The sequence below is a fragment of the Lathyrus oleraceus genome, chromosome 5 (assembly GCF_024323335.1).
Source record: "Lathyrus oleraceus cultivar Zhongwan6 chromosome 5, CAAS_Psat_ZW6_1.0, whole genome shotgun sequence".
Lineage (NCBI taxonomy): Eukaryota > Viridiplantae > Streptophyta > Magnoliopsida > Fabales > Fabaceae > Lathyrus > Lathyrus oleraceus.
In genome coordinates, this window is record NC_066583.1 from 105,181,869 (window position 1) to 105,194,717 (window position 12,849).

The 12,849-nt window shown below is 33.0% G+C and overlaps 2 protein-coding genes across 3 annotated transcripts; both read right to left on the reverse strand.

Annotated features, from left to right (window-relative positions):
- Positions 1-1,552: 1,552 nt before the first annotated feature.
- LOC127079030 (uncharacterized) lies at positions 1,553-2,335 on the reverse strand. The gene is made up of 2 exons (XM_051019446.1): positions 2,055-2,335; positions 1,553-1,760 (listed from the first exon to the last, which is right to left on the reverse strand). The coding sequence occupies exons 1-2, from the start codon at positions 2,333-2,335 to the stop codon at positions 1,553-1,555; spliced, it is 489 nt and encodes a 162-aa protein (XP_050875403.1).
- Positions 2,336-9,762: 7,427 nt separating this feature from the next.
- LOC127088011 (protein SOB FIVE-LIKE 5) lies at positions 9,763-11,274 on the reverse strand. 2 transcript variants are annotated; one of them, XM_051028922.1, is made up of 4 exons: positions 10,395-11,274; positions 10,226-10,315; positions 10,080-10,146; positions 9,763-9,979 (listed from the first exon to the last, which is right to left on the reverse strand). In XM_051028922.1, exons 1-4 carry the CDS (start codon positions 10,761-10,763, stop codon positions 9,954-9,956), a joined length of 552 nt encoding a protein of 183 aa, XP_050884879.1. In that variant the 5' UTR covers positions 10,764-11,274; the 3' UTR covers positions 9,763-9,953. The 2 variants fall into 2 exon arrangements, with proteins under 2 accessions (XP_050884879.1, XP_050884880.1); XM_051028923.1 differs by having other exon boundaries at positions 10,080-10,137; positions 10,395-11,271.
- Between the last annotated feature and the right edge of the window lie 1,575 nt (positions 11,275-12,849).

A 12,849-nucleotide genomic window follows, 5' to 3' on the forward strand; every position in this document is an offset into this window, starting at 1 on the left:
TGGCATTCTTGCCTATTGGATTGCTACCCATCGGCCAGATCTTTTCAACTCTTAACTTTTAATTTTATGCATAGGATTAGTCTCTTCATCTCCTCCCCATTTATTTAATTTTAAAATCTCTCCCTCCTTTTAAAAATCTTCTTTGTTTGAACTAGTTTTGTTCTAAACTTTGACCACTTTGCAAACTAGAAACTTTGGCCTTATGCCATTGCATTTTCAAACTTCTTTTCTTAATCAAACTTGTAAATGAACTTAATTATACTTGACTTCAACTTTCAAAAAGCCAAAAAGAACTAACTCATTCAAACCATTTTTAGGCCTTTGTGCCTTTCAAACTTAAATTTTGTTAAAAGCAATGCATCCACTTTGAAATTTGTATCAAGAACTACGAGGTTTTGATCCCTCATTTTTATGTTGGTACGTAGGCACAAGTCCGAAGGTCTTGTCAAACACAAAAATATAATTAATTAATTCTTTTCTCATCCCCTCACTCTATTTGTTTGTAAACATCATTTGTACAAAACACATATGCACACACAAAAAAGGGCTCCCTAGGAGTACCTAGGACACTTTGGGTGCTAACACCTTCCCTCTATGTAACCAACCCCCTTACCTGTAATCTCTGATATTTTATTAGTTTTGATTTGAAAACTTCTTACTTTTGGGTTTTGTTCGTACTTTTTCCCTTTTCCCTTGGAAACAATAAAAGCGCGGTGGCGACTCTTGTTATTTGATGTCTTGCTTATCCATAGCTTGACAATCATGAATTTACTGCTACATGATTTTTCAAATTTGAAAGCTTTATTTTATAAATGTTGTTTTTCCTCTTTCCAGTGAAAAATAATGTGTCATTTTTCTGATTAACAACTTTGTACGTTTTTTATTAAAGATTATATCATAACCGTTATCATTTAATTGACTTATGGATAACAAGTTATGCATTAACCCCTCAACATAGAGGACATCAGAGATAAAGGGAAGAGATCCATTAACAACAGTTCCAGATCCTCTAATTCTTCCTTTATGATTTCCTCTAAAGCCTACGAAATCAGCATCTTTAAGTTCCAGGTTTGGGAACATATGCTTTCTTCCTGTCATGTGTCGCGAACATCCAGAGTCCGGGTACCATAACTGGTGTTTCAACTCTGCTGCGTAGGATATCTGCAACATACACTATTTTATCTTTTGGTACCCATAATTGTTTTGGTCCTTTATGATTAGTTCTCCCAGAGTTTCTAAAAACTTTAGGTTTTCTAGCATTTTAGAATTTTTGTGTCTGTGCAGGTGTATAGTGATAAGAAAAAGGAGATTTAGATTTGTTTTCTATAGTAGGTTTCAAATAATCTTCATAAGAGTCATAACCAATTTCTCTTTTTCCATTATGACTTACACCATAGATCATAGAATCCATTTTGCTTCTCTCTAGGCTGTTGTTCAAAAATTTCTAAAAAGCTTTTTCATATTTATATATGATAGTGTCAGAAGTAGGTGAAGCTTTAGAAAGAGTTTCTTCAAGTTTTAAACATTTCTTAGTTGAAAAATCTTTTTCTCTTTAAAGAATAAAGTTATTTTCTTTAAGTTCAAAAACTTCTTTCTCAAGCTTATCACACTCTTCAACAGTTTCTTCATGAACCTTTTCAGGTTCTTGAGTTTCGGTTGAAGCTTCTGATATACATAGAGATTCTGACAAACAGACTTCCAAATCAGAACGAGAAAAGTCAGAGAATACCTTTTCAGAGTCAGACTCTATTTCAGATGAACTTCAAGAGATAGTTGTCATGAACGCTACATGTTCTTGCTCCTTTTCAGAGTCAGATACTGAAGCTTCAGATTCAGAATCATCCCATGTTGCCATGAGTCCTTTCTTCTTAGCTTTAAAAGAATTCTTCTTGAAGATTTATTTTCTAGAGATATCCTTCTTTAACTTTGGACATTCATTTCTATAGTGTCCAGGCTCTTTGCATTCATAACACGTAATTTCCTTATTGGGTCTTCCTCTAGAGGTTGAATCTAGACGACCTCCCTTCGATCTGGGCCTTATGAAGTTATTTTACCTTTTTATCCAGAGTTTTGTGATTCTTATGGAAATAAGAGATAATTCTTCTTCATTATCAGAATCTTCATTCTCAGAGTCATCAGCTTCTTCTTCTTCATCTTGAAAGACTTTGTTCCTTTCCGACTTTCTTCTTTCTGATTTAGACTTTAGAGCCACGAATTTTCTTTTCTTCTGAGGTTTATCTTCTTCAAGCTCTATTTCATTACTTCTAAGAGAGTTGATAAGTGCTTCAAGACTTATGTTGTTTAAATCCTTGGATAACTTCATAGGAGTAACCATAGGTATCCACTTCTTGGGAAGACTTCTGATTATCTTCTTTACATGATCTTATGTAGTGTATCCTTTGTCTAGAACCTTGAGTCCTACAACTAAGGTTTGGAACTTTGAGAACATCACTTCAACAACTTCATCATCTTCCATTCTGAAGGCTTCATATTTCTGGATTAAGGCCAGAGCCTTAGTCTCTTTAACTTGATTATTGCCTTCGTGTGTCATTTTCAGGGAGTCAAAAATCTCTTTAGTTGTTTCCCTGTTCGTTATCTTCTCGTACTCGTTGTAGGAGATGACGTTTAACATAATGGTTCTTGCTTTATGGTGATTTTTGAAACCACGCTTCTGATCGTCATTCATCTTTCTTCTTGGAATGGGAGTACCAAGTTCAGAGTTGGGTATCTCATAGCCATTTGTAACCATATCCCAAATATCAGTGTCGTGACCTAGGAAGAAACTTTCAATTATGTCCTTTCAGTAGTCAAAATTTTCTCCATCAAAAACGGGATGTTTTGCATTATAGCTATCTCTTTCATTTATGTTAGACATAAGGTTTTTCTCACCCTGGGTCTCTCTACACTGTTAAGTGTTTGATTAAAAAATCCATAATAGAGCCTAAGCTTTGATACCAATTGAAGATAGAGAAAAACAAGAAAGGGGGTTTGAATTGTTATCAGAGTAATTAAAACTTTTTACAACACCACACACACAAAGATAAATGCTAACAACACAAGGATTCTATCCTGGTTCACTTGAAAATCAAAGCTACTCCAGTCCACCCGACCAAGGTGATTTCGCCTTCAATAAGAACTTAATCCAATAATCTCAATAGATTACAAAAACGTCTAAGAGTTTAACAATCTCTTAGCCCTCTCAAGTATACAGACTTAAACAAGTCACTTAAGGAATTACAAAGATTTTTAGGAATACAAGTGTTTCACTAGGTGGTTCTAAGTAAGCAGCATAAACACGCGTTTAAGAATAATGAAATAAGACCATACAATATGAGCAATAACTCTTGTGTGAACACTGAATATTACAATGAGAGTTGAGAGTTGTAGATCGATGTGTTGTGTAGTCAGGTATTTTTAGCATGTTGTGATGAGGCCTTTATATAGTACTTTGGGATGATACCGTTGGAGGTAAATCATTGGAGATTTCTTGCCAACTATGGGAATTAAAGGTGTAAACTTCCTTGTCCTTTCCATAGCAGTCTTGGAACATAATCCATAATTTCCTTATAGAGAATTTTACTATATTTAGAATGCTTCTTGATTAAGTTTTTTGATCCGTTGATGTCAGATAAAGTGTTAAGCGTGAATCAGAGTGAGTGGAGTCAGAGTCTTTGAGCAGAGTCTTGCAATCTTCAGATATTCTCTTGAATAGTCTTCAGATAGATTCTCTTGAATAATCTTCAGATGTTATGTTGAATAATCTTCAAATGTAGAGTTAGATAGTGTTCAGATGTAGAGTTAGACATTCTTCGGATGTAGAGTCTTCATACATCAGAGTTGAATTGCAACGTTAGATTCTATATGTGATTGCTTCTTAGAAGTGTTCTTGTTCGGAGTCATATCTATTTTCTTCGTGCTGGTTCAGCTTTTCTGGACTACATCCGATGCCAGATATTTGTTTCCTTATTTCCTTAGATTTGTTTTTCCTTATAAACCTGCACACTTAGAGAAAATTATGAGGGTACCAAATTGTTTCATTCTTTGTTATCATCAAAACTTAGAGATATATTGCAGAATCGAAATCTTGCTCTAATAGAATGTTCCTAACATGACAAAGAGGCCTAATGTGGCCTTTATATTCACAATAATGGCAAATAGATTTAGATGAAACACTTATTCTATTTCTCCTTGTTACATGAGGGTTTTTCTTTAAAACTTCCCTCCTTCACTTGAAGAATTAAAACAAGTATTAGATAGTGTAGCAGCATGTGTTAATTTTCCCTTGAGAGTTTCAATTTCAATTTTTAAATTGGACATTCCACAACTTCTATATTTTTTAGCTAAAGTATCCGAAATAATACAACACTATTCCATAAGAGATATATAAACTTCCTTTAAACAATCTAAATCAATATTAAGATTCTTTATCTCCTATTCAAGTGTATCAATAATTTCTTTTTGGATAGAAATCCTCTTAAATGCCTTAATGTATTCAACACACATGTCATTGAAAGCATTAGATAACTCACAATAAGTATACTCATTTTCAGAATCAGAATTATATACCTTTGAAGTTCCGCTTTTCTTTCTTGCCATCAATCAAAAGTTGGCACACTCATCATCTGAACTCGAGCAAGAATCAGAGGTGGGGCTCTCTACCTCTTCTTCCCATGCGATGTAGGCTCTTCGAACTTTATAATATATTCCCTTCGTCTTGTAGAAAGCTTTGTCTTTGCTTTTGTGATGTTTGGTGAAATTTGGACATGTAGTTCTATAATGTTCCAATTTACCACATTCATAACATGTGATCTCATTATCTTATTCTTATGATCCTTATTTGGTGGATGAGTATTTATGAAATTCACTAGACCTTTGTCGGTATGCTTGAGCTTGTTTCTCTTAAGATATCTATAGTAGAGTCTGGAAAATAAATCCATTTCTTCCTTTTTCGAAACTTCTTCGTCAATATCGTGACTTTCTTCCTTTGACTTCTTCACTTTTGAGGATAAAGCTTTCAAAGAAAGATCTCGTTTCTCTTCTTTCCCTTTCTGTTTCTTCTTCGACTTTACTTCGCTATCAGCGAGTCACTTCAGCTTATTCTCATGCTCGACTAACTTCCCAAACAGTTTTGTAATGTCCAAAGTACTATGATCATTTGCTTCTTTTATTATAGTGACTTTTGTTTGCCACTCCCTACACATGGATCTCAATATTTTGTTAGTACAATCTTTATTGGAAAATGTTTTACCTAAGTCTCGTAGTTTGTTGATTAAATGGAGGAATCTAGTATGCATAAAATCTACGGAGTCTCTGGGTTCCATACGAAATAGTTCAATCTCCTCTATAAATATATTAATTTTAGAATCCTTGACGCTCTCTCGCCCCTCATAGAGAGTTTGGATAGCATCCCACATACCTTTAGCACTCGTATGATGTGAAATCGAATAAAACACTTTAGCACTAAGTGCTAAAATAATTATGTTCCTCTCTTTCAAATCATATGAAGCCTTCTTGGTTTCATCATCAGTCTAATCTTGTGTATATTTAACAACATAATTACCACCCTTGGAAATATACGGTCCCTCGGTGATGGCACACCATATATTTTTGTCAACCGATAACAAGTGTACATACATGAACGATTTCCAATATGTATAATTTTCACTTTTGAAAACTAATGCTCTATTATACGTTCCCTTAGGATCGTTATCTTCCGATATATTCACAAACTTTTGGATGTCGATTATACACAATTAAAACACCAGCTCTTGATGCCAATTTTTTGGTATGAATTTAGAAGTAGAAAAACAGTCTAGAGCGAGGGAGAGTGAATAAACCCAAATTAAAGTTGCCACTGTCCTTTTCCAAAATCTGAGTGTTTTCAAAAATGAGTTGCGAGCGTAAGGTTTGAAGCGAAAATGAAAATTATACATTTAAATATGATCAAGCTAACACAGTTCATTTCACAAATATCTAAGATTATAGAGATGAAACGCTTAGTATGAATTGATTCAGTTTGTGTAGTCACGAGAAGTGTACACAATTGATTCAATGTGAGGAGTCTTAAATTCAACCAGTTTTCAAATTTATCAATCACAATACTAGCTCGACTAGTTGTCTAATTCCAACAAAACCTAAGCTTTACGTAATTAATTGCTATCAAGAACAAAATAATATAATATGAAATAATTGAAAAACCTAGCATAAAATCACTACGAGTATAAATGCAAGAGTAAGAGTTAGAGAGATGACATCGAGATTTATAGTGCTTCGATGTTCATCATCGCCTGGGCTACGTGCACTCTTCAATGGTTTCCCATTGAAACCTGCATAGTGCCCTGTTATTTGACAATATTTCCCAGAGTTCATACAATTACCAATCCACAATTACAGCTGAGAAAATAAATCTCCTAATTTAGATCTTAACTTGTATACAATAAACTTGTCAAACTCTTATACGTAATCTTTACTCAAATACGTATCTTGAGCCCTCCAATTACACCAATTCTGCTCCAAGACTTCCTGTGTAGTTCTATCAATCCCTTGATCTTACCGATTCCTTGAGCGGTGAAATTGTCCAAAGATCTGAGAAGAACTCTGCACTACTAAGGCAATACTGGAGAGAAGAACCTACTTATTTTCAATGGAATTTGTCACCACCATTGACAATCCCTCAATCTTGCTAACAACCGAAAAACTCAACAAGATCTCCAAGAATAATTTGTTTCAAGTACGCGTCTCCTTCAATCAATCATTGAATCCTTGTTATTAAGATCTAAACTAAATTGAAGTTGAAGATGTGAGAAATCTGTAGCAAGACTTTGAACACTCAAAACAGAAGAAATTGATTTTCACACAAAATAACACTGATTTTTTTTAACATAATGATTGATGTTATGTGAAGAATGATGACAAAAATGATTTATATGTGCTTGCGATGAAGCACACAAAATGGTTGAAAAAAGGTGGTTAGGTTTGAATCATGAAAAATCATGATTTGGATTCAAATGAGCAAAATGGGGAGAAATAACATAAATTTGAAAAATATGTCAGTTGATTCGGATCATAGAAAACGTGATTCGAATCAAATGCCTTCTGATTCGAATCAAGCATAAAATTTGATTTGGATCAAATGATATAGGACTGACAAGATTTTTAGGCAAATGGATTTGATTCAGATCATGTTCAAAGTTTGATTCATATCAAATCAAACAGAAACAAACATAATTTGTGAAAAATGAAATTGATTTGAATCATGTACAAATTCTGATTCGAATCAAATCAAACAAAATTTGTTCAAAAAAAAAAATGATCAGGATCAAGTGTAAAGTCTGATCAGGATCAAATTGTTGAGTTGAGCTACTGTCCAATTTGATCAAGATAAAAAAATTCAATGTAAAACTGAATTATTCGAATCAATCTTGTAAAATCTCAAAATTTCAAAATCTTTTTGAGATTTTACCTTGAATCAAAGTTTGTCGAAAAACACAAAGTGATTTCATTCCACTATCACATGCGATTGATTAAATAACATTTAGATCAAAATCAAATATAACCAAAGTTTTATGCATGTTAAACACGATAAATGCAATTATGAAGGGGTCTCAAAGAATCGAAATAAAACAAAGATGAAAGCAGTATGACAAACAACAAAATAATCGGATAGTAGAGACATGCAACTACATGATCAACTTCAATAACAATTTTATTGATTGTTGAATTTACAACTCAACTAAGACAAACTAACAACCATGCCAAGTTATTGAAACATAGAGTGGTGTACGACAAATATATTCAACACTAATACACCATTTGCGTGGAATGTAAGATACAAAAGACTCACAAACCATAGACACAAAGAACTTAATCTTGTGTACAAACCCTCGAGTAAAATATGAGAATTGAGTTTCCTTATATAACAATGTCTACAGGGTTTTTTCCTCTTAGATTTTTGCAGTTAATTCGTCCAGAATAATAGTTGAATTAGTTGGATTTGATTTGCTTCATAAATCTCTCCAACAAAAGATATGATTTGTTATTTTCAAATTCAAATTTAAATCTCCATTTAAATTTGATTTGATCTTTAACTGTTGTCAAACAAATAAATCACACATTTCTATAATTACTGCATCAAATTTGATTGAATCTCAACCATAATTTTTGCACCAAACAACATTCATCATGGACCGTAAACCAGGGTCAGATGTTGCAATGCACACATCTAGAACATCGTGTTCCACATATTGCACCAGTACATCCAAATTAACTCTTCTCCATAACTTGTAGATCTTCATTGTAGAGAACATCTTGGATATAATGATTATGAACCAAAACTACAATACCATCTGTCTGTTGTTAGAGACCAGATGTCGCAACACACATGTTGGAACGTTGTATTCCACATGTGTCCCTTCAGCACCAGAACAACTTGAGCAAACTCCATATTGTTTTCTATAATGCAGTCAATCCCAAAAAGACCAACAACAACACATGAGAAACAACACGAGTTGGACAGGCCTGTATCAACCGAGGAGAAATTTTGTGGCAGTTTTTACAAATTTTTGTCTTATAGCGTTCATCCTTATCTCTTATTACTATAACATCCCTAATTTATTTTCTCAATCACATTGACTGTATCCTAAACCAACTGACTCAAAGCCTGTTAGGTATTTGCCTTGCATTACTGTTGTGAGAAATTAGTCAAGACTGTACAGAAATTTTAAATAGTTATATTATCATTTTTTAATAGCCCTATTATCACCCTCCATTGGATAACATCTTGTAAAATAAGACTAAACATGCAAACGTGTTAAATGGTCCAAAAACGTCTTAGCAGTGTCCTATTTTCCAATTGCTTGTCTATTGGCAAAAAAAACAAAAATAATTGATCTAAATAAGGGTCTTGAAATTTCTTGAAAAGAATAAATTTTGATTGGCCATTCTAAATTATGAGAAAACAACACTTTTTAATAATCAACTAAGAAACAGTTTGTTTAGCCACCGGATAAAAAGAAAAGCAGAATTGAAAGAAAGGACAAAAGAAATTCACAACTAAATAGTAATTATTTGGTATATAAAAGGGAAGTTGTGCATTTCACATAATGAATTATAAAAAAGTAATCTTTCTAAATTAATTGAACAGGATGAGATGAGATGAGAAGAGTAATGAAAAGATAGGTGGTAGTGTCGGTATCCTAAAACTCAAAATGAAAATTGTAATGAGTCTGAGAAGGATACAGAAGACCTTTGAAACAGAAGATTTTGTTGGATATTCCTGTATGAAAACAAAAACAATAATTGTACCAAGTTTTATGTATGGATGAGATTTGATGTGGGTAGGCATCATGAGATGGTGGTGGGGTTAGTTGCATTGGCTTAAAATGAAACTTGTGTGTTGGTTTCATTTGGATACCTTGTCTATTTTAAGACTCAAGCACCTTATGTTGCCATATTTAACCACCCAAGGTGGTTGAGAGCTAGTCTGGCAATACCTTAACTTAATTCAATGGACCCATAACATAACTCATCACTTGTCACACTAAACTATGCTTGCCTGCCTGGCTTGCAATCCAATTAGGTTTTCCGTTGATACCAGATGTCAAACTCGTGTTTAGTATTCTTTGACCCAAAAACGAATTTTTTTTAAGTATATCTTACTATCCGCCCGTGTGATTTTATTGCGATTTAGTTGAAATTTTAAAATGTAACTTTTGTCAAAATCGCGGTGATGTATTGTTATTCCGCTAAATTTGAGGACAATGATAGGAAGAATTTGAAGGGAAATAAGAAAGTTTGTTCTTAGGTTGTTCCAAACTGCATTGGCAGTGGGACACCAACATGATAAAAAACAACAAAAATTACATCAAAACAACTATTCCTTCTTTATTTTTACATCCCTTGTCTCATAACACCTTGCATCTCCTTTCACATCTCTCAAGAGAAAGCTACAATTTTTATTTCCTTTCTTCATTAAAACCACCTAATCAAGAGATTAACAATTAATTCTTCATTAGTTTAAAACCTTTATTAATACAAAATTTACAAAAAAATGTATATTTATAATTATGTTTATACATCACCTGGTTCCTCTGAAGCTTGTTTTCCACCAAGAGAACGCTTCTGGAATTTAGTCTTTCTCTGCAAAAACTGATAAATTTAGCTTAATTTGTAACCATGGTAATTAGCATAATGTGATAGATATATAGATATGACATATATAATATACCTTTGTTCTTGTTGCAGAGAAACAAGGGGAAAAATCAATTGTATTATTATTATTCTCCACTGCTCCATTCACAGAGAAACTGATTTTCTTCTGTTCAATTCAAAGAAAACTCAAAAAAAATGTTGCTAAAGTGATGTGAATGAGTGATTAAATTAGCATTTTGAGTTACCTTGGGATAGTTAAGAACATGAGAGCTAGCAGTATCATCAAGAGGTGAAGATTGTTGACTTTTTCTACCATAATCATTGACCTTCTTTTTGGATTCTTTAGAACTTGAAGAATGATTCCAATTTACACAGTAGTTTTGTTGATAATCTTCCTCTACATGATAGTGTGGAGGTCCAGAAGAAGCATCAGAAACCATGGATAAATCTTCTTCCTCATCCTGTTCTTCCATTGTTACTCCTTTTCCTTGGTAATCTTCATAATCCACACTCCTGCTATTGAAATGCTTTGCAGAAAAAGAGGAATGGTTCAAGTAATTAGTCCAACCCGATTCGCTTTCACTATTGTATTGCGAATAATTTGACATATCCATTTTAACACTAAGATTATGAAAGTCTTATATAGCTTTTGGTAAGGTGAGATGAATGAGTAGTGTTTGTAGAGTGGTAAAGGACCTATAAGAGTAGAGTTTCTTTGTTTCTCTCTTATATGCTTGTTAGTGTGTTTTGTTGAGAGTATATAAGTAGAAGAAGATGAACAAGTTATAAAATAATTGATTAAACATAAAGAAGCAAAAAGTTGTAAACTGCTTGTCCCTTTAGTCACTCCTTTCGCCTTCTTATTTTATCTTTATGCGAATGAAATCAATATTTGCCAGTTGGCTTTGTGTGCATGTGTACTACAGTGTCAGTTAGTGTAGTAAACTGCATAGAGAGCAAGTGAATGAGTGAGTGATTGAGAGAGAGAATCAATGAATCAAAGAATCAATGAATGAATGAATGAATTGAATATGAATTACTACCAATTACCATGATTCCATATATCAAACTCAAACATAGTGCTGTCCTTTCAAGTTAGTAAAACTTAATTTTAATTTTAGTACTACACTCCTCGCTAATGATTCTTCAATCATTGTCTTTTTCTTTCTCTTAATGGTTCATAGCAAACATGGTACCAACAAACTAATTTATTTCAGCTATCAAGTCATGGTTTGTCTTCTTTTGATAATGTTTTTTAGTTAACATGTAGTAAGTCCCTACAAGGCTACAATCTCAAATAATGCAGCCAGCCATTTCAGGCTATCGTTGGATTAACCAGTCCAGACTCCAGACAGATAGACTGGTATAAATCCAACGATTACCGATATAGCCGACACCGGAACGGCCGTGGATACGTAATATAACAAAATGATTAGACACAAATCCATTCTAGGAGGTAGACAGAGCAATGTTTCATAAAGAGAAACAAGTGGTAAGCACCAACAAAAAAGAAAGTAAGGTTACATAGAAGAAAAAAAATGACTGATAGTTATTTAGGTAGAATATTCTGTTTAAATGTAATGCTTAAATGCTGTGCATGCAGAGATGAGAGCATATGATAGAGAGGCCCCTCTATTGGATTTTTCCAAAACGTTACATTTAATTTTAGATGAATGACACAGTAGAAAAATAATATAGAGTAAGTTATATATATATATATATATATATATATATATATATATATATATATATATATATATATATATATATATATATATATATATATATACACGTGTACATTTTTGCTTTTAGTGACAAAAACTCATCTCAGCCAAAATTGAAGAAAATCCATAAGGTACTTATAATACTAATAGGGCCCAGTGTAGTAACTAGCTCTTACCATATCTGTGATTTTGTACTGGAAAAATAATGTCACATTTGGGTAACACTATGCTTGGGATCCGACACTTTTTGGCATATATCTATCTGGCTTTACTATATTATGCAATTTACAGGTAGATAGATACCATTCAAATAGTAAAAAGTTACAAATGTCATGTTTATATTTTTAATTCAAAATTAATTTGACCCTAGCTTGTTACGAGCAGTCCATTTTATTTTATTTGATTTAAATAAGGTTATTAGGTGAATTGACAATGAAATGCGACTTTACATAAACTTGTCCCGCCATTGTAATGGATTGTGTCTTTTTGCAGTTTTTGGATTTGCATGTTACTCTCTTAAACACTTGAGTCATCAAAATCATATCTGAATTGTGCAAGACAGATTACCGTATACAAACTAAATTATACCGCGGAGTAGTTGAATGAGATGATAAAAACATGAGATTCTTGGATATTAACGCCATGACAGAGTGGATCTTGTTGAATGAATGCCTTGGGGGAGAGTCGTTATCATGCCAACAAATGGAGTGTCACTGTATGAGCGTGGGTTATTTCAACCGCACGAGGTTTGTTTCTGAGGTCACTTTCTGATTGCAACAAGGTCAAAGATTGTTGTTGATTGGAATTGGGTTAAAATATAATCTCTTACCAGATTCTTCTCTATTTTGTTTTCTTTCAAAACTTTTCATTAAGTCGACATCACAATTTAATTATCAATATGAATTTTTTCTTTTTTGTTGAAAATATCTATGCACGAACAGTTACAGAAATTTTCGCAAAAAAAAAAGGAAAAAAG